This window comes from Podarcis bocagei (assembly GCF_964188305.1).
Source record: "Podarcis bocagei genome assembly, chromosome: 13".
NCBI classification, from domain to species: Eukaryota; Metazoa; Chordata; class Lepidosauria; order Squamata; family Lacertidae; genus Podarcis; species Podarcis bocagei.
Genome location: NC_138138.1, coordinates 6,918,889 through 6,940,669, shown reverse-complemented (window position 1 = coordinate 6,940,669; position 21,781 = coordinate 6,918,889). Strand labels below are relative to the sequence as shown.

Genomic DNA, 21,781 nt, shown 5'->3' with positions numbered 1-21,781 from the left:
GTGAATGGTGCTTGCAAACGTACTGGGAGCCACATCTGCTTTTTAGAACAGGGATGAGGAACCTGCAGCTTCCTCACACCCATTTCCTTGGAACCGGGAACAGGAAGCTGAAGTGCTTGTTCTATCAGGACGATTGCAGGGAGCAGCAGTGCTTTTCTTCTTCTCGGCTTCCATTCCAGCACCTTAATTTTTTATTTTATTTTTTGCCCAACTTTCCCCTGCTTTCCCCTTTCTGGCTGAGAAAAGAATCACACCCCCGTCAATGCAGCAAAGATGGCTCACTGCTGGATGCCCAGCGAAGGGCCGCCCTTGCCCGCTGCAGCGGACACCTCGTGTGTAAAGAGAGGGATGCTAATTGGGAAGCCGTGCAAGAAGAAGCAGGCGGCTTCTGGGGTGCTGATTCCTGGACGTCTTGTAGCTGTGTGGATGAAGCAATGGGTGGGCAGAAGCCCTGGTCCATTTGAGGGAAAGAAATGAAGCTGCCATTCGGGGATATCTTTATCAGCACCACCTGCAAAGTCACAGTGTGGTGAATAAGACTTGGGAATACCCAGGAATGTTACTCAGAGTAAACTGGAGGGGAAGCAGAGTAACAGGGTGGGGTGCAGTGGGGAGGGAAAGTGGGCATGATGGAAAAGCTCAAAAGTGATGCAGGACTGCAGGAGGTATAACGCAGACTTAAGATGAGAATCGTTTTAGGGAATTCAATGTGTAATACAATACAATACAATACAACACAATACAACATAATATAATATAATATATAGGGAACAAAAGAACCGATTTGGGCAACATCTGGAGGAAAAGGGTGAATCTCCCCACCTGGTGACACAGCTAAGATGGCTCACTGCTTCGTGCCCAGAGAAGGGCCGCCCTTGCCCGCTGCAGCGGACACCTCGTGTGTAAAGAGGGGGATGCTGGTTGGGAAGCAGTGGAAAAGCTCTAAATTGATGCAGGATTGCAGGAGGTATGAACATCATTTTATGGAATTAAATGTGCGATACAATACAATAAAATACATTATATACGAAGCAAAAGCAATTTGGGCACCATTTGGGGGGAAAGGGTTGTTTTCAGTCCTGATCTGGCGGCTTTCTTCTACTTGGAAATAAATCCCAACAGTTCAATGGAGTTTCATCCCAAGTAAAATATGCATGGATTTGGGGCTTCAATGGCTAAAGCCATTTGTGTTTGTGGAAATACTTCTGCCTTGAGACCGTCCAGAGCAATTGCTGGTTAGTGTAGGCTAATAATAATAATAATAATAATAATAATAATAATAATAATAATAATAATAATAGTTATTTGTACCATGCCCTGGTTGTGCTCTCTGAGAACTCTCCACACCAAACAATCTCTGAGTTTCTTTCAAGTGCCGCCCTACCAGTGATTGTGCAAAAACTTTTAAGGCCATTTTAAAACTGCCAAGAAAAGATGCTTGGGGATCAAACTGAGCCCATCTGCATAAATCCTTTTGCAGAACGTTCTGATTCTGTTCAGATGCATTGTAAGTTTGTTCCATCTGGGCATTCCAAGGATGTGAAAGCCCCACCCACAAGCCCCCAAAACTCTTATTCAGTCACCTGTCTGGTGTCTGAGACTTTATCAGGCGTTGTCCACACAATTTCAAGTTTTCAAAGACCACAAGGACTAGAAATCTGCCTTTTATTTATTTATTTATTTATTTTTAAAAAGGTAAGATTAGCAGGAAGCTGGATTTTGTACCCTATTATACCTTCTGTTGGGATGCGGGTGGCGCTGTGGGTTAAACCACAGAGCCTAGGACTTGCCGATCAGAATGTCGGCGGTTCGAATCCCCGCGACGGGGTGAGCTCCCGTTGCTCGGGCCCTGCTCCTGCCAACCTAGCAGTTCAACAGCACGTCAAAGTGCAAGAAGTAGATAAATAGGGACTGCTCCGGCGGGAAGGTAAACGGCGTCTTCCTGCGCTGCTCTGGTTCGCCAGAAGCGGCTTAGTCATGCTGGCCACATGACCCGGAAGCTGTACACCGGCTCCCTCGGCCAATAAAGCGAGATGAGCGTCGCAACCCCAGAGTCGGCCACGACTGGACCTAATGGTCAGGGGTCCCTTTATACCTTCTGTAGTTTTTGTTGTTTTGTACATCAGTTGCAACATGAACACAATTCTACACAGACACACACAATGGCAAGGCATGTTGTTTTAAAATCCTAATGTTCCTGCCAGATGGTGGTGTTTCAAAAACATCCGAAAGTGCAACATGCTGCATTTACATCAAACCCTTGTCTTTTATTCTGTTCTTCCCTCGTTGAAGAACTCTTCATAGTCTTGGGATTTCACTTTTGGCGGATTTCGAAAACAATGAACTCTCAGCACTGGCAAGTATATGCAGAACTGCAGGCATTATTCAGAATTGGGCATTATCCACAAATGATCCTGTATGATCTAATACCACAGTTGCTGAATAATAATAATAATAATAATAATAATAATAATAATAATAATAATAATTATTATTATTATTATTATTATTATTATTATTATTATTATTATTATTATTATTATTTATACCCTGCCCCTCTGGCTGGGTTTCCCCAGCCACTCTGGGCGGCTTCCAACCAAATATTAAAAACAATACAGCAATTGTTTGTATGCAGACATAGAGCGAAAAAATACAGCCACCAAGCAGTGCATAGTGAGCGTCAAGTGAGGCTTCACACAACCATGTAGCCACGTAATAGCAATGGGTGCAAATCGGGGACAGGAATTGCAATTTCTCAATTGTGACAACCATAGAGGCTTGACAACCATGTCAGGAGTGCTCTGATGGTGTTTCCTGCTTGGCAGGGGGTTGGACTCGATGGCCCTTGTGGTCTCTTCCAACTCTATGATTCTATGATTCTATGATTCTAAGATTCTAATTGCATGCTGTAGCTCCAGCAGGTCAGGTGAAACTGTGTTATCCCTGCAATTACCTGTGTTCTCCCTGTGTTAACAGAGCAATTTGAAGGAAAGCTTTCTGGGCTGTGTACAACAGACAGAACATAAAAATGCAGAATACACAACATCCTTATTTGCAGTGGGTGAGGTGCAGCCATAGCATAAATCTCCACCAGCTGGCCTCCTTTTTAGTTGTTTTCTCGCTGCGTCATCCATCCGTCTTGACATCCAGGTAACTTCAACAGCTAGAAGCCAAGTCAGGAGAGTAGTCCGGGGAAGAGAGACCAAGGATTTGGAAGGAAGAGGGACCTCAAGCAGTTGTGGAAGTTGTGCTGGGACTCATTGGGTTGCCTCACGAATCTGGATAATGCATTATTCTTGAAGAGGATACCTGGATTAATCAAATCAAATACCTTTCTTGCCATCACAGTCTAAAACATTTCAAGTCACTGGGATAATTAAAAGGACAGGGGTGAAGCTGTTGAGGGTCATAAGGTCACATTGTGATTGTGTGCACTTACATATTCTGCTTCTCCCTGTCTGTTCCCAGAAAGGATGGACCTTTTGGGTAAGATTGTGGCTAAAAAGGAGGCTACTAAAAAAAAAAAAAAAAGAAATTGCAAGAAATACCGACAATAGAAGAATGGCAGATGAAGATGATGGACTTTTTGGAGCTGGCTGACCTGACTGGAAGAATCTGTGACCAGAAAGAGGAGGAAACACAAGAAGACTGGAAGAAATTTAAAAAATATTTAGTGAGATACTGTAATATAAGATAATTCGGAAATCCCTGGAGTACCTGGAGTACTGTGTCCAGTTCTGGGCACCACAGTTCAAGAAGGACACTGACAAACTGGAACGTGTCCAGAGGAGGGCAACCAAAATGGTCAAAGGCCTGGAAACGATGCCTTATGAGGAACGGCTAAGGGAGCTGGGCATGTTTAGCCTGGAGAAGAGGAGGTTAAGGGGTGATATGATAGCCATGTTCAAATATATAAAAGGATGTCACATAGAGGAGGGAGAAAGGTTGTTTTCTGCTGCTCCAGAGAAGCGGACACGGAGCAATGGATCCAAACTACAAGAAAGAAGATTCCACCTAAACATTAGGAAGAACTTCCTGACAGTAAGAGCTGTTCGACAGTGGGATTTGCTGCCAAGGAGTGTGGTGGAGTCTCCTACTTTGGAGGTCTTTAAGCAGAGGCTTGACAACCATATGTCAGGAGTGCTCTGATGGTGTTTCCTGCTTGTCAGGGGGTTGGACTCGATGGCCCTTGTGGTCTCTTCCAACTCTATGATTCTATGATTCTATGAACAGATTAGGCTAAGGGATAGAAAAAGATTAATAATAAAGATTATTATGGACTACAATTGGAAGTAAGGTTAAGAAGTTTGTAATGAAAGAAGATACTGATGTTATAAATATGAAATTGGGAACTGCTAAATATGTAATCTTATGAAATCCAGATTGGAGGGTGTCGAGGAAGTCTTTTAGCAATGTAAATACACCAGGGAATAAGAAGGGGGGGAAATCTTCTTTTATTTTGTGTGTTTTTATTAAGTTTTTATGTTGTGTCAAATGTAATGTTTTTCTTTTGTGTTTTTGTCTATGTGTTATAAGAGAAAACTAAGAATTTATTCTTCTTATTATTATTATTATTATTTAAAAAGGAGGCTACTAAAGCAGTGATATCTTTGTCCCGATCTGCCAGGAGAAACCTCATTTGACTTCTTCTTGGAGTTCTAGGCTGGAAGTCCAACATTTTGCTCAGCATCAGTTGGTGAGGTCTGCTGTGTCAAGAGCAATCTAAGAAAATGTGGTCCATTGAATCAATACCTGGATTATAAGTACGCCAATTGAACAATCATGACCTGATGCGTTATTATCAAGCTGCGTCACAAGCTAGACATGGAGCTGCTTTCAGAATATCACCAAGGTGAGGAGCATAGCATTTTGGATCAGGGTGTCACAATCTCAGAAGCGTCAATTCGGAAAGCTGAATTCAAGTGACGAGACGACTGAAACCAGCTCTGGCCACTCTGGCTAACATCCGGTGCTCAGTACAGAATGGACTGCCCCTTTGTTTCCATGGCAACAGTCACAAACATCCTGTCTGGCTTTCCAGCCACAAGCAGCTGACTGAGCTGCTGGAGCCTTTGCTTGCTGCAGCATTGGTGCTTTATGGTAACATACTCCCCCTAAAGTATCATTCCGTGCTGCGAGCAAAGCGTCATCCAGAGAAGAAAACAAACAGTTGTTATACTTATAACATTCCCCTGTTGTTTCAGTTCCACCCTTGGAACTACCCGCCACTGGTTTTACCAATGTACCTCTCTGGTTGTGTGACTTCGCATCACCTTGGCTAACAACTCTCTGTTGTGCCTTTGTCTCTGACTCAGACACAGCTTCAATTTGTCCTTGATCGTTTACAACAGCAACATATGCAAGGTTAGCAAACTCCTTTGAATACCTCTTGGGTGGTACACCCTTCGTTGCTCTCTCAGACCTCCGTAAGAGTTGCAGCTCTTCTCTGCTTTCTGGTTCAGCCTCTGAACACTCTGGAGAACCAGTACTAAGCTTAATCAGTGGTTTATCCTCCTTTTCTGAGGGTCTAGTCATTATTTGAGATTTCCTCTCAATGACTGTGACAACTGAGCTGTCTGAGCTATCAGTGTCATCATCATCAGTACCACTGAACTCAATAAGATCAAACTCATCATCATCATCATCATCATCATCTGTGGAAAAAGTGTGAACAATCACTCTCTCCTGTTCAGGAGCACTCTCTAGAAACTTTGTGAGAATCACCTGACCAGATTCAGACAAAATTACTCTGTAGAGACCTTTTTCATAACCCACAAAGATGCCTCTGGCATTCTTTACCCCACTTGGAGCTTCTGTTCTCACATGAGACCCGAAAACCTTGAAATAGGCAACAGAAGGTTTTCTATTAAACAGCTTCTCAAAAGGAGAACATCCCAACTCTGTTGAGACTTTTCTCAACCATACATGAAGATAGGACGCTAGCGATTCGGCCCAATATTCATGTGGCAAATGTGAACTCAGCAATTGCGCATGCATCCCCTTTTGCAATTCTTTGTTCACCCTAACACAGACACATTTCTTCCACGCTTCTTCGGAACTAGCAAGTTTGTGTCTTATCCCTTTCTCATCCAGGAACCTCTGGAAATCCTGTAAAAGAAAAACTGGCTTGTCATCTGTGAAAAGACAAACAATGTTAGCATCATGCATACTTTTAACCTTGTCACAAAACTCCTGAAACTTTTCTAAAGTTTCCTGCGGTTTCTTCATCATATAAACCCAAGAATAATTAGTGTAACAATCAACACACACAAGGTAATATTTTGCACCGCCCCTAGATGGTTCTAGAGGACCAATCACATCAGCATACACCCGCTGAAAAGCTCTGTGGACCTTCTTGGCCACCTTCTTGGTGTCCACACTGGTCACACCTGCAAGAGAAATTTCGTTAGAATCAGAAGTATTACATTTCATGTAATCACTTTGATCAAAAATCAACAAATACAGTCCATCTTTCTCTTTGGCAGTAAGAAACAGTTCTCCATCTTTATAGATCTTGCATCTTTTAGCATCATAGTACAGTTTTAGTCCCTTCTTTGCAATCTGCGAAGCACTCAGCAGACTAAATTTCAGTTCTGGAACCAGGTAAACATCGCTTATAGTCAAGTTCAGACTCTCAAGATACACAGTTCCAATTCCGGTCGCTTCCAGTTCTTGACCGTTGGCTTGTTTTACAGTGAAGCTTTGCTTCTCCAACGTCGAAAACAGTTCTCTGTGTGGGCAGAGATGCTTCGTGGCGCCCGTATCGATTATGAATGCGTTCCCAACATCTGGCGTGGTTCCTTTCGCCATCATCGCCTTTGCAGGTTTCACCTGGCACTTGGTACGGCTTTTGCTTGACGCCTCAGGCTTCGTAGAGCTGTTCTTGGCTCCTTTTGACTGTCGCGGCTTCCTACAGTTTCGCTGTAGATGCCCAGTCTGTCCACAATTGTAGCATCGGACGGCACTCAATGCAACGGCATGCTCTGAGGTAGATTCAGCAGTGGGAAGATTTGAACTCTGTTCTTGCCTCCCTCTGTCTTTCACTTCCAGTGCAGCAAGTCTGTCGTGTTCGTTCAGGACGACGGCACACACCCTTTCCGCGGTCAGATCCTGAGCAGGTAGCGAACCAAGCTGACTGGCAACAACCTTGTAGGTCCGGTTCAGGCTGTTTATCATCATGAAGCAAAACACTTCCTCCTGTAGACGGAAATTGCGTTCCACCATCTGTTGACGCAGGAACTTCATTTCTGTCAGGTGCGCTTGAACATCTCCATCAGGCGCTAATCTCAGATTGGTCAACTTCTCAAAATACAGCAACGCTGAAGAACCAGCATCTCTCTGATGCGTTGTACGCAGCGTGTTCCAAACCTCTTGCGCAAATTCCAAATGCTGTATATGCACAAGCTGCTCATCTGAGACACACAGAATTATAGCAGTCCTAGCCTTCACATTCTGTGACTCCCAAGCACGCGTTGGTGCTGCTGGGATGGGATTCTCAATCACCCCAAACAGTTTCTGATTCTGCAGCAGGGCCTTCATCTTTACAGACCAAGATGAATAATTGTCATTGGTCAGGAGGGGTGGAGAAGGCAAGCCTCCCCCCTTCTTAGCATCCATTTTGAGTCCTTGCATTGACTCTAAAACACAAGCCTCTAAAATCCAATAGCTGGCTTGTTTACACTCTTGACACCTGGCAACTCTGACACTGGCTGCGTTGGAAAGTCCCTTCCAGCAGTTCGTGAGGACCTAGTCAAAACAAAACTTTGTTTTCGCCTCTCTGAGGCATAGACTGACTGTCCAGCCCTCTCGAGTAACTTTCCATTTCTCCTCTCTGAGGCACAGCCTTCTGAAGGACGTTGCTTAGCAACAGCGCATTCCTTTCCTCGGACAGGAAACCACAAGAATGCCTGGTATGCAGGCCTCTTCTAAGTTGGAGCTGCTTTCCCACACACGCTCTCCGTGAAGCAGAGAATGAACCATTCTGCATTCACACTTTTAAGCCCTTAAAGTCTCATACCTTGGGCATCGGCTTGGCTGTCAGCTTCTTCTGGTCAGCTTCTGGCTGCAGAGAATCAGCCTCTCAAATCAGGCTTCCATGGAGCAGAGGAGGACAATTCACCAGCCTCTCATGCAGATGTCCGATGGATCGAAGAAAACAGCAACCATCCGAAGGCTGCCACTGTTGGAATTCTGCCTGGGTCAGAGGAATGTGCCACAGCGTAGGCACCGGCAGATATTCCTGTCGACCTCCCCGCGTCTCCACTCTGCTGATAAGCAGGCGAGGTCCCGGCGATTCATCTCAGATGTGTGAGAGGAACACACCGTTCTCCCTCTCTCCCCTTTGGTGTCCCCCAGGGAGGGGAAAGAAGCAGACAGAAAACTATTTACATCTTTTATTTCTGTCTCTCATATCAGTACAGAGAAACATGTCTGCACTCGACAACAGCAAGAAGAAACTCCTCCCATGTACTTCCAGTACGGGTCATATGACACACACACTGAGCTAACATCCGGTGCTCAGTACAGAATGGACTGCCCCTTTGTTTCCATGGCAACAGTCACAAACATCCTGTCTGGCTTTCCAGCCACAAGCAGCTGACTGAGCTGCTGGAGCCTTTGCTTGCTGCAGCATTGGTGCTTTATGGTAACAGTGGCAGCAAAATACACTTTTTGAAAGCATCTGCATTTCATCCTATGATGGATTGCCACTAACTAAATGAATACTTGTCATTTGAAAGGCTTCAGAAGGGCAAGAAGCAGGTTTTAATTTTTGTTGGGGATCTATCAATACCAGCCTTGGATTGTATTAGATAAAAATTTTACCTGGACATGTGCTGAGCTCCATTACAGAACAATCATCCTGGATAGCTCAGTCGGTAGAGCATGAGACTCTTAATCTCATGGTTGTGGGTTCAAGCCCCACGTTGGGCAAAAAGATTCTTGCATTGCAGGGGGTTGGAGTAGATGATCTTTGTGGTCCCTTCCAGCTCTACAATTCTGTGATCCCTTCTATGCCCGCATACTCTGAGACTAAAGGTTTAGTTGTACCTGTTTCTTTCCAGTCCGCTTTCCCCCACGCGGTCTGGAGTGGACTCCCTTATTTCACCCCCAGACACTTTTCAAGAATTGTTCCACCAATTCTTTGAATTCTCTCTCCTTATTTTGATTTAAGTTTTCTCGCTCTGGTGAGAGTCTTACGAGGCTGTGTGCTGATGCGCTGATCTCTGCCTCTAGTGCCAGGGCTCATTTCCCAAATTGCAAGAGCTCGAACTCTTCAGAGCTTGCGTTGCCCTGGCCGGGAGCTTGGGTTTTTGTGTGTGTGTGTTTGGATTTATAGAAAATTTTATTCAGTGCTTTTAAAAGATGGCATGTTAAGTCATCAAGCGCAAGGAAAGAAAGATTAAACAGCAAATACCTGGGTTATAGATGGCAAAGAACAAGAACATTCAATCTAAAATGTCCCCTTTCTATAGACTTTTTAATGTCTACTGTTCCACAGTTGCAGACATGAAACAGTAATTGCCTTGAATAGAGATATTTCCTGATTTTTTAAAAAATTACCCAGTTACAAGACATTACTGACAGTAAACACAGAACAAAAGTAATATATTTAAATATTTAATAGAACAAAAGTAATATATTTAAGTATTTAATAGAACAAAAGTAATATATTTAAGTATTTAATAGAACAAAAGTAATATATTTAAGTATTTAATGTGCCTTGTTTTCATCAAGGTAGGTAATAATATGGTTTAATATGGTTTACTTGTACCTACAGGGACACAGGTAAGAAACATTTTCATGAACAGAAGGATGGAGGATGTGCGCATTATAAGAAACCAAGTTTGTGTTCAACCAAAAGATGAGGATCCATCGTTCCTTCACTCTCTGCCGGGTCGTTCAGAATATCCTCAATACCAGTGCAGTCACAGTTGCCTTTCCAAAAATCCAGGGACAAGTGAGAACTAGGAAGGAAGACGCTGGATCTGCTTCACTGCTTGGAATTCCATCTGCAGCTTCAGCGGTGCATGCAGCCCCGGAATATTTCTCAGAGTAGACAAATTCATCTTATCTTGATTTAGCAACAACAAAATTATTCGGTGTGTCCAAAGGATGAACAGGGAAAAGTTGGCTCTTCACATTTGTAAAGCCTCTATTTATCACATCACAGCTTTCAAATGCTCCAGCAGCTGAAAAATCAGAAACTGGAATACAGTCCTTCAGCTGAGAACCAAACGCTCTGGAAATTCATCTTTCCACCGTCACCCAATGCCTCTTCCCTCTGCCAGCCAGCGGGGAGCTCGTTGACGGCATCGCCGGGGAATCCTCAAGCTGTTCCTTTTTATTAAAAAAGCAGGGGGAGAAGGATAGTGGTCAAGGACAATGGGAACTGTAGTCAAGCAACCCCTGTAGGAAGGCCCCCAGTTCCCAAACTCATCTTATTAGTGTAAGCCTTTTTTCAGAACTGCCTCCACAGCATGAACACTTACGCTCAACTTGTAGAGGGTTCTCCACACCCTATGCAAATCTTTCCTTCGTCTTATGTGTTCTATTTATAAGGGCAGCTTCAGCAGCAGCCACAACAGTAACGACAGGAGATCCTGGAAGAAAGAAGCAGGGGAGAACTCGACACTAAGAACTGCTTTGAGGGGAGAATCCCTGAACATGTGAATGGGCTGTCACAGACCAAACGCCAGGGAGAGAACGTCCCCTCATCCGCCCATCCAGCTGTCACACCCACCCCAGGGAATTTAAGCCCATCCCACTGCGGAGCTCAAAAGAGCCGTTCTTTGGCAGGAACAATCAGATGACTATGAGATGCAGCAGAAGACCATGTCTGACTGCATGGCTTTAAAAGAGGACTTCCTGTTTGTCTGCCATGGCGATCGCCTGTGCCCATTACACTGGAGCCCTTCTGTGCTGGTAATAGAAGATAATATGGGAGTAATTATCCTCCCAACCCCCCTGGGGTTGGGGGGGGCTCTCCACCTGCAGATCGTCCGATACCTGCTGCCTGTCCAGAAGGAAGGGGGGGCAGGGGGAGCTGGGTGTATACTGCACGGCCGTGGCAACTCTCCTAAGCCGGCGCCACAAGCAGAGAACACCTGCTTTTTAAGATAAAAATTTGGACTTAATTAACAGGCATGCCCTGAACCAGCAGAGACAAAATAACTTGCTAATTTAATCAGCCACTGAGAAGGAACTGATCTGGGGAAAGAGTTTAATCATGACCAAAATACAACGGCTTGAAAATGTAAGTGGATGCTATCTTAATTATGAAACGGACTGGTGAAATTTTGACTACGAGTCTGGCAATGATCACTAAGGGAAAGATGAAAGGAATTCCTAATGGAGCTATCATTTTAGCGTAGAGGTATCATCTCAATAGCGTCTGGAAGAAGGCCAAGAGGAGAGTTCTGGATATCTGCCTGGGATTAATGGCAGACAATGATGCAGTTAAAATATCTCTGAGAGCAGAAAACGAAACTAAAGATCGCTGAGGAGCAGAAACAACCGTACAAAGGACTGGCCCACTCACTGCAATAATTGATGGATTACTTGTATAGCCCCAGGGGGAGACGAGCCTTTTTAAATTCTCTTTTGATATATATGCATTTGCAGTTTTACTTCGTTAACCTCTCCTGAAAGTCAATGACTTGAAATATACAAGTGGGTTTGAAAGAACTGTGCTGCTGTTCCCTCAGTGGAAGGAAGTAAAAAAATCCTGGATTAGAGCTACTTTGTTTTTGCAGAGGTACCAGGATGTTGGGAGATGATACGAGACTATGGAGGGGGATTCTGGAGAGCTGCCCTGAGCTAAGGGTGTCTTTCTGTCTGGGATGTGGCGTATAATGGCTCCTGATAGCAGAAACCGAAAATGGAATTGCAGGAAGCGGATAATACCAGGGGAAAATATTTCACCAGAACTATGAAGACGAAGGTAAAAAGAAATTTAGAAATACGGAGCAGAATGAATCTTTCAATGTTAGGAAAAATATCAGCAATTAAAATGAATGTGTTGCCAAAAATGCTATTTCTTTTTCAATCAATACCAGTCATCCTGAAAGATGAATGCTTTAAAAAATGGCAGAACGAGATTTTAAGATTTATCGGGGGGGGGGGGAGGCCAAGGATAAAACATAAAATACTTACAGATGTAAAAGATAGAGGCGGCTTTGCCCTCTCAGACTGTATTACGAATCTGCTTGTTTGGTATGGATCAGGGACTGGATGAGATTGGACAAGCAAGAGGTATTAGAACTAGAAGGACATGACAACAGATTTGGTTGGCATGCATACTTATGGTACGGGAAAGGGAAGATTCATAGAAGCTTTTACAACCATATAATCAGGAAATCATTAATGAGAGTATGGGAGAGATATAAAGACTTATTGGAACAAAAGACTCCGTGGTGGCTTTCACCACATGAAGCATTACTGCTCAAACCACTTGGAAAGAAAGGAAAACGGCTCACATATGCTGATTTATTAAAGGAACATGATGGAAAATGGAAATTAAGAGATTATGATGAGATCAAAGACCACTTTCAAAGTTGGTTGCATTATCGACAACTACATGAAAAATATAAAGAAGACAGTAAGAAAGGATTTAGTTATACTAGAGCTAGTTTCAAACGGAAGTGATTGAAGGGAAAGTGAAACTACTGAAGGCCGCATACAGCATACTATTAGAATGGGAGACGAAAGATGAAGAGGTAAAATCAGTTATGATTAAATGGGCACAAGATGTAGGTCACAACATTATGATGAAGGATTGGGTTAAATTATGGAAAACTGACTTAAAATTTACAGATTGTTCCCTTTTGAAGGAGAATTACATGAAGATGATGTACAGCTGGTACGCAACACCAGTGCACTTAGGGAAAATGTACAAAACTAGTTCAAATATATGTTGGAAGTGTAAGGAAAAGGAGGGAACATTTTATCATATGTGGTGGGATTGTAAAGTAATTAAAAAAATTTGGGAAATGATATACAATGAATTGAAGAAAATGTTCCATTTAACATTTGTTTAAAACCCCGAGGCATTTTTGTTGGGGATTGTAGGGAAAGACCTGCCAAAAACGTTGAAAAACATCTTCATGTATGCAACAACGGCCACGAGAGTTCTGGTAGCACAAGGATGGAAGACTGAAGAAACCCCAACTAAAGAATCATGGCAAGAAAAACTGATGGATTATGCAGAACTGGCAAAATTGACATATAAGCTACGGGATAAGGATAACTGTGACTTTAAGGATGAATGGGAACCTTTCACAAAGTATTTAAACACGCAACAATGCGAACTGGACTCCTTGGCAGGTTTTGAATAAACATTCACAATTTTTTTACTGATAATAATTAGCTAAACAGTTGGAGGATCTATACAACTCTGTAACATGCAGAAAATAGCAATATTGGAGAAACCAAAGACTGGAACTGAGGGAAGTCGGGGGGTGGGGTGGGGGGATGGATTTTATGGGGGGAGGGGAGGGAGAAAAAATGGGGGGAAAATAAGGATATGTTTTTGGAAAATATGTTTTGTTGTAACTTTGAATAAAAAAAATTTAAAAAAGAAAAAGAAAAGAAAGTTTGAACAGACCAGTGGTTGTAAACATAAATGAAAATTAAGTGCGTTTGGATTTTGGATTTGATATCCCGCCTTTCACTCCCTTTTAGGAGTCTCAAAGCGGCTAACATTCTCCTTTCCCTTCCTCCCCCACAACAAACACTCTGTGAGGTGAGTGGGGCTGAGAGACTTCAGAGAAGTGTGACTGGCCCAAGGTCACCCAGCAGCTGCATGTGGAGAAACGGGGACACGAAGTGAAGGAAACATCGGAATGGTTTATTGACTAATTAAGAAATGCAATGTGATATTAAATGATTAGTGTAGGAATAATCACGGAGTGGACAGTGGGGTCCGGAGGGAGCTCACGCTCCACCAGCAGGCAGCCACAGTCCCCCCCTCAGACAAGCCACGGCTGTTGGAACATCGTTCCCTCTCTCTAACCTTTTGCGGTCTCAGTAGTCAGCGGTGTCCTGTCTGTAACCTTTGTCCCTGAGACCTTTTGTCTCCTTCGTCATACACTGTGCAAGGGGAAAATGACGCGGTGGAAACAGGTGCCAAAATAACTTTGTACCACCCCACGATTTCAGCAATGCATTTGGCTGGCATGCATATTTGTGGTACGATAAAGTAAAAGCACATAAAGCGTTTAAAAATCATATTGTTAGAAAAGCATTGTTTAATGTTTGGATAAGATATAAGGATTTGTTAGAAAATAAAACCGCAAGATGGTTGTCACCAATAGAAGCGAAGGCACAGAAAAAACTCAATATGGAGGCCAAATGGCCGAAATATTGGGAAATTCTGGAACAAGATGGAGACAGAATAAAATTGCAGAGCTTTGAAAAATTGAAAAACAAAGTGCGAGATTGGCTCCATTATTACCAAATAATGGAGGCATACAATTTGGACAAAAAAGTTGGTTTCCAGGTAGAAAAATCAAAATTGGAAACAGAATTGTTAGATCCAAAAATCAAGAATTTGTCAAGAATGTATAACTTGCTGTTGAAATGGAACACTCAGGATGAAATGGTGAAATCAGCTATGATTAAATGGGCACAAGATGTTGGACATAACATAATGATGGCTGACTGGGAACAGTTATGGACCACAGGTATGAAATTCATGGCATGTAATGCCCTAAGAGAAAATTTAATGAAAATGGTTTATAGGTGGTACATGACACCAGTCAAGCTTGCAAAAATTTACCATTTGCCCAACAATAAATGTTGGAAATGTAATGAGACTGAAGGTACATTCTTTCACCTTTGGTGGACATGCCCAAGGATTAAGACATTCTGGGAGATGATTTATAACGAAATGAAAAAGATATTCAAATATACCTTCCTGAAGAAACCAGAGGCCTTTCTCCTGGGCATGGTCGGCCAAATGGTGCCAAAGAAGGATAGAACTTTTTTAATGTATGCAACAACAGCAGCAAGAATACTTATCGCGAAGTATTGGAAGACACAAGATTTTCCCACCCGGGATGAATGGCAGATGAAGTTGATGGACTATATGGAACTGGCGGAAATGACGGGCAGAATCCGAGACCAGGGAGAAGAGTCGGTGGAAGAAGACTGGAAAAAGTTTAAAGACTATTTACAGAAATACTGTTAAATTAATGAATGTTAGAAAAATGTTGGAATGAAGTTATATGGCTTTAGTAGAAATGTTATAAGGAACTAAGTATAAATAGATTAATAGGAGTATTAAAGGAAAAAATAAGGTTAGAATGTGTTAAGATAATTATAGGATAGAAAACAGAGGAAGATGGAAAGGAATTGCTGAAACAATTAACAGAAGTGGAATACAAAAAGGGAGGTGTGAGGAGGTCGTTGAAATAAGTGAATGAAAGATAAGATATTGAAATTGTTTGATGTGTTTTAATCTGTTTTTGTTTTGTTTTGTTAGTTTAATGTGTTAGTGTTATGTAGTGTTTTTGTATTGTATTGTTCTTTTTTTGTAGTGTTTAAATTGTTGGAAAGGTAATAAATATTATTATTATTATTATTATTTTTTAAAGGGAGGTGGTAGACTCTCCTTCCTTGCAGGTTTTTGAGCAGAGGTGGGAAGGCCATCTTCCATAGATGCTTTAGCTGAGATTCATTCTTGCATTGCAGGGGTTGGTCTAGATGACCCTCGGGGTCCCTTCCAACTCTACAATTCTATGATCCTATAATGTAAAGTGCATCCAATGAGCATTTAAAGCACATGACGTCCCCCCAATTATCCTGTGCTTTGCGGCTTTCCTCTCACAGAACTACAATTCCCAGAACCCCTGACAAACTACAATTCCCAGGATCATTTAGGGGAGGACACCTGCTTTTTAGAACAGGGAGAACCTACAGCTCACACCCCCCCAAAATTCCTAGGAACCAGGAATGGGAAGCTCAAGTGCTTCTAACAGGATGACTTGTCAGAGCAGGCTTATAAAATTTTGCTCCAAAAGGTGCCTCCCCTCTCTCTACTGAGCGATGGCAAGAATCCATGGCTCTCACCTTTGGAGAACTGAGACATGGCAGAGACTGTCTTACCTTTAAGAAATACAGTATATTCACCTGTTTACACCTTTGCATGGAGGCAGTGGCGTAGCGTGGGTTGTCAGCACCCGGGGCAAGGCAAGTAATTTGCGCCCCCTAACCCGTGGATTTGTGCCCCCTAACCCTAACCCCCAGATGTTGCGCCTGGTGCGACCGGCCCTCCCTGCACCCCCACGCTACGCCACTGCATAGAGGGAGTCCAGATCTTTCAGCAAAGTCCTTTCAAGAGGGACTTGTCCACCACAACAGGGCAGCCAGTCTTCCCAAGTTGGATTCCAGACTCTCTGCTCCTCCTCCTCCCTCCCTTGCTCAAAGCCTCAGTTTTCCTCACCACATACCATTATCCTGGATCCCTTTCAAATCCCCCCCTCCCGTCTCTGTTCACACAGCAAGGCAAGGGAAAAGGACTTCTCTTGCATTTCCAGTTAGGCTCTCCTTGTACCTTGAATTGTCCTTTTGCATAGGGTAGCCCAGGAATTCCTCTGCAGCTTGTATTCCTCCCTTCACATCCCAAATAATCCCCAATTCGTACCATTTATTAATCTCTAGGGTTTAATGGGATCCCCCCTCAATCTATAACAATATTATAACTAAGGTCATTCTATTTGGATTCCCAAGGGAATGTCAAGCAGGGAGGGAGGGGGGAAGAGAGAGAGTGGAATTCTGGGGGAGAGAGACGATTGGAGGAGGCTTGGAAAGGGAGTTTGAATGTTGGGGGGGAGGCAGTTGAGAGTCAGTTGAGAGCGGTGGGTTCTGGAGGGGGGAGGTTAGCTGGGCTGGGCAGCTCTTCAGCTTAGGATCAGTATGAGAGTCGTTTGACGGTGGCCAAAAAGGAACAGAGACGCAGAGAGGGACTGTGAGTTTCCTGGGGAGGCCGGGGAATGTGGCAGTTCCATGCCCAGCGAAGAGGGGCTCTGCCAGCTGCCCAGGAACAGAATAACCACAATTTTGGATGGCCACAGAGCCAGGCTTGGCTTGTATTCCTAATGCCCAGATGCCTCACACCACCCTCTGAAAACACCTGGAAAGCAGCTTAACAGACCTGGGCTATGCCTGATTATCATCTTCCCAAGCAAGTTAGAAATGTAATGCTGGTGGTCAACGAAAGAAGGTTAAAGACTCTCTCAAGGCAGATCTAAAAGAAATGTAGTATAAACAATTGGGAAACACTGGCGTGCGAGTGCTCCAATTGGAGAACAGCCTTTACCAATGGTGTCATGGACTTTGAAGACACTCGAACTCAGGACAAAAGGGAGATATAAACTAGGAGGAAGAATGTTTGGCAAACCCTCACCATGATCAACTCCCACCTGGACATCTATGTCCCCACTGTGGAAGGACGTGTGGATCCAGAAGAAGATAGAAATTGGGGGGCTATGGCCTATTTTATGGACATGGACGTAATGGAGAATCCTCACAGGAAGATGCTTTGCATGTCCACGCTCCCCCAACATCCGGTTGGTCCAACACTTCCACCATTGTCTTCCCCGAAAGGCGGCACCCACCCAGCAGGTGGAAGCGCACCTTGGGGAGGGGGATATTGTCATGGGGCAGGAATCAGCTTCACCTGCTGAACAGCAGCCTGAAGGGGGAGTGACTTTACCTGCAGCTTCAAGGACTCCAAGGAGAAAGTGCTGATGAGAACCAGCTGGCTTCAACCTTCTTAAGCAGAGCTCCCAGTAGCAGTCAGAGAAGGCAGAGAAGGAAAGAAAACAGCTCCCACCCCTTTTTTTTTGATACTGTTTGATACGGAATATTATTTGATCATTGGCATATTGAAAGCAACCAGTTGCTCTGACTTCTTTATTTAATTTTAACATGTGCCAGTCATGCTGTTCTCTTTCAGTGAAGGGCACATTCAGACAGCAACCGGAACATCCCAGAAAACTTGCAAGGCACTGAGTAGCATGGATTCCTCCAGCGATTTGGAAGGACTTTACCATCCAGAAAAGCAAGACTGGAACGCCACAGAAGACAGAGTTACACTCTGTCCATCACCTTGTGTGCTGGCAACTGAAACCATTCTTGGGAAATGTGGCCCTGTGGGGAAAAAATCCTGAATTTTCAGCATTAAGCCTTGATCCAGAAGTCACCTTGAGACCTGCTTACTCATATCAAAGTTCAAATGTTCAGAGAAGTGCTTCAGCAGGATTCCTCAAGCGATTTGGAAGGACTTTGCAATCCAGAAAAGCAAGACTGGAACGCCACGGAAGACGGAGTCTCGCTCTGTGTCCATCACCTTGTGTGCTGGCGACGGAGACCATTCTCTGGAAGCGTGGCCCTGTGGAGGAAGGAGGACTTGGTATCCTCCTGGCAGAGGTGGGGAATGCCCAATGCCCCTGCCCTGACATTATTGCCAAAGAAAGCTTGGCCAACCCACTTCCGGACGAGAGCATGGGAGCAGAAAGGTTCTTCTCCTATTCTGTGTTGACACTCAACTTGTAGGGTGTTCTCCCAGCCACATGGAAATCTTTCCTTCCTCTTACCTGTTCTTTTTATAAGGGTGGCTTTGGCAACAGCCACAGGGGACAATGTTCCTGCAATTCGCCAAACATATTTCAGAAGGACCCCTTCCTTCCTTCTGCCCCAGTACCTGAGGGTCGTCACGTCTCTCCAGGGATTTGGCCAGAACAATGTACACATTGGGGAAAGGTTCCCTTCCTGCAAAGAAAATGGAGCAATCAGCAAGTGCCTGTCTCCCAGCCATGCTAGCACCAGTCTGGGGCAGGAGGGTGGGAGACATGGGAAGGAAGCAGTCCTATAATATAATATAATATAGGGCACTCAATTGGCATTTCCACCTACCTGAACTCTGAGCCTTTCCACACTTTGCCTCCCTGCGGGGGTCTTTGTCCTTCCCCTTGTCCCAGTACCTCTGGGGTGAGAGGCCTTTGTCTGGGCTCCAGTCCCTCCCGGGATGCAGCGGCTCCCAGGCTGAACCTTCTCCTCACTGCAAAACAACGGAGACACCAGCAGGCACCTGGCTCCCAGCCACGCTAGCCCCACTCTGGGGCAGGAGGGGGGACCTGGGAAGGGGGCATTTCCTCCTACCTGATCTTATCAGCTGCCCCAACCTGTACTCCTCCATACGGGCAACCGGGGATCCGTCCCGGCCGGCCTGGCACAGAGGCAGCAGCCCAAGTCTCCTCCAGCTCCAGAATAACTCTGGAGGTGATTTTGATGGGTGGAAACCTTGGCTGCTGCTTCTGCGCCAAGTAGGGCCAGGAAGGAGCCATGCCCACACAGAGAATGGATGGAGGGGGAGGCAGGCGAGGGTCAGGGGCTGGGAACCGCCGTGATGATCTCTTGATAATAATCCTGGCGCTGGAGCCTCATCCCTGGAGGTGTGGCCCTGTGGAGGAAGCAGGACATCATGTGAGAATGGGCCTCTGATGGGCCAAAAACTATGGCAGGACCCCTTTGTTCCCTCTGCCCCAGTACCTGAGAGTCATCACGTCTCTCCAGGGATTTGACCAGAACAAAGTATATGTTGTGGAAAGGCTTCCTCCCTGCAAAGAAAATGCAGACATCAGCAGGCTCCTAGCTCCCAGCCACGCTAGCCCCAGTCTGGGGCAGGCGGGGGGGGGGGACCTGGGAAGAGGCATTTCCTCCTACCTGATCTTATTAGCTGCCCCAACCTGACCTCCTCCGTACGGGTGTCTGGGCTCCGTCCCGAATGGCCTGGCACAGAGGCAGCAGCCCAAGTCTCCCCCGCTCCGGAATAACTCTTGAGGTGTTCTTGATGGGTGGAAACCTTGGCTCGTCCTTCTGCACCAAGTAGGGCCAGGAAGGAGCCATGCCCACACAGAGAATGGACGGAGGGGGAGGCAGGCGAGGGTCAGGGGCCGGGAACCGCCCTGATGGTCTCTTGATAATAATCCTGGCGCTGGAGCCTCATCCCTGGAGGTGTGGCCCTGTGGAGGAAGCAGGACATCATGTGAGAATGGGCCTCTGATGGGCCAAAAACTATGGAAGGACCCCTTTGTTCCCTCTGCCCCAGTACCTGAGGGTCATTACATCTCTCCAGGGATTTGACCAGAACATAGTATATGTTGGGGAAAGGCTCCCTCCCTGCAAAGAAAACAGAGACATCAGCAAGCGCATGGCTCCCAGCCACATTAGCCCCAGTCTGGGGCAGGAGGGTGGGGGGCCTGGGAAGGGGCATTTCCTCCTACCTGATCTTATCAGCTGCGCCAACCTGTCCTCCTCCGTACAGGCGTCTGAGCTCCGCCCGGCTGGCCTGGCACAGAAGCAGCAGCCAAAGTCTCCTCCCTCTCTGAAATAAATTGAGATGCTGCTTTAATTGGAGTAAACTTTGGCTGCTGCTTCTGCGCCAAACAGGGCTGGGAAGAAGCCATGCCCGCATGGAGAAGGGGCAGTGGGGAAGAGGTGCGAAGGTTGTCAGCCGGGAACCGTCGGGATGTTCTCTCTCCCATCATTAGCTGGGGCCTCATCCTTGGAAGAGCTGCCCTTTGGAGTAAGCAGGACATCATATGAGAATGGGCAGTGATGGGCCAAAAACTACATCTTTGCACTGTCACCCAATGCCTCTTCCTTCCACGCTCTGGAATTTGTCTTTGGGGAATCCTCAAGCTGTTTTTCTTTAATTAAAAAAGAAGGGGGAAAGGACAGTGGTCGAGGACAATTGGAGCTGTAATCAGCCAACCCCTATAGGTAGGCCCCCAGTCCCCAAACCCGCCTTATCAGTATATGCCTTTTTTCAGAAATGCACCCAGAGCATGAACACGTAGACTCAACTTGAAAATATTCTCGCCACCCAGCACAGGTTCCCTTCGTCTTACCTGTTCATTTTGGGGGAGGCTTGGGCAGCAGCCACAGCGGTGCACGATCGAGATCCTGCAAGAAAGAGGGGATATTTGAAGCAGGGGAGAACTCAACGCTACGCACTGCTTCTTGGGCTCGAATCCTGCTGCTGCTTTCGCAGTGGCATCTGGGTGACCCCTGGGAGAAAAGGAGGCTGGACCAGAGGGGCCCGTGGCCTGATCCTGTAGGCCCTTCTGGTGTGTTTCCTAAGGCCCCCCTCATCCCCTCTGTCCCATTACCTCAGGGGCGAGAGGCCGTCGTCTGGGCTCCAGTCTCTCCCGGGATGCAGCGGCTCCCAGGCTGAACCTTCTCCTCGCTGCAAAGGAAACGGAGACATCAGCAGGCGCCTGGCTCCCAGCCACGCCAGCCCCAGTCTGCGGCAGCAGGGTGGGGGACCTGGGAAGGGGCATTTCCTCCTACCTGATCTTATAAGGGCTCCCCACTTCTCCGTACGGGCGTCTGACCGGCCTAGCACAGAAGCAACAGCCAAAGTTTCCTCCCGAGAAGCTGTTTTAATGGGAGGAAACTTTGGCTGCTGCTTCTGCGCCAAACTGGGCCGGGATGGAGCCATGCCCATACGGAGAAGGGGCAGTGGGGACGCGCCACGAGGGACGTCAGCCGGGAACCGCAGGGATGTTGTCCGTTTCGTCATCCTGGGAGCCTGTGCTGGAACCTCATCCCTTGAGGCCTGGCCCTGTGGAGGAAGAGGGACATCATATGAGAATGGGCTGTGAATGGCCAAAAACTACTGGCAGAACGTCAACTCAGACGCTCTTTCTTTCTTTTTCCTTTTTTTCTTTTTTGCATTTTAAAAATTTTATTAGTTTCCAACCGGTTATACAATTTA

At 45.6% G+C, this 21,781-nt stretch overlaps 1 protein-coding gene and 1 long non-coding RNA gene across 9 annotated transcripts in view; one reads left to right on the top strand and one right to left on the bottom strand.

Moving 5' to 3' along the window:
- LOC308571217 (uncharacterized protein) overlaps positions 1-21,429 on the bottom strand; it is a 41,801-nt gene extending 20,372 nt beyond the window's left edge. For 4 of the 8 annotated variants that reach the window (XR_014001287.1, XR_014001288.1, XR_014001291.1 and 1 more), the window contains exons 1-3: positions 20,114-21,429; positions 19,726-20,024; positions 18,916-19,060 (exon numbers count right to left, since the gene is read on the bottom strand). Coding sequence is in view for 3 of the 8 variants with exons in the window: in XM_081166761.1 (XP_081022887.1) it covers positions 18,916-19,060; positions 19,726-20,024; positions 20,114-20,275 (606 nt within the window). In the remaining 5 variants the exon portion in view is untranslated. Of the gene's footprint in view, positions 1-16,566; positions 18,772-18,915; positions 19,061-19,090; positions 19,162-19,725 lie in introns of those variants that run through there. The other 4 variants (XM_081166762.1, XM_081166760.1, XR_014001289.1 and 1 more) reach the window with 4 other exon arrangements.
- On the top strand, positions 1,494-11,937 carry LOC308571399. Its single transcript, XR_014001385.1, has 3 exons — positions 1,494-1,695; positions 4,631-4,852; positions 11,143-11,937. It is a non-coding gene; the product is annotated as an uncharacterized lncRNA (long non-coding RNA).
- Positions 21,430-21,781: the final 352 nt, after the last annotated feature.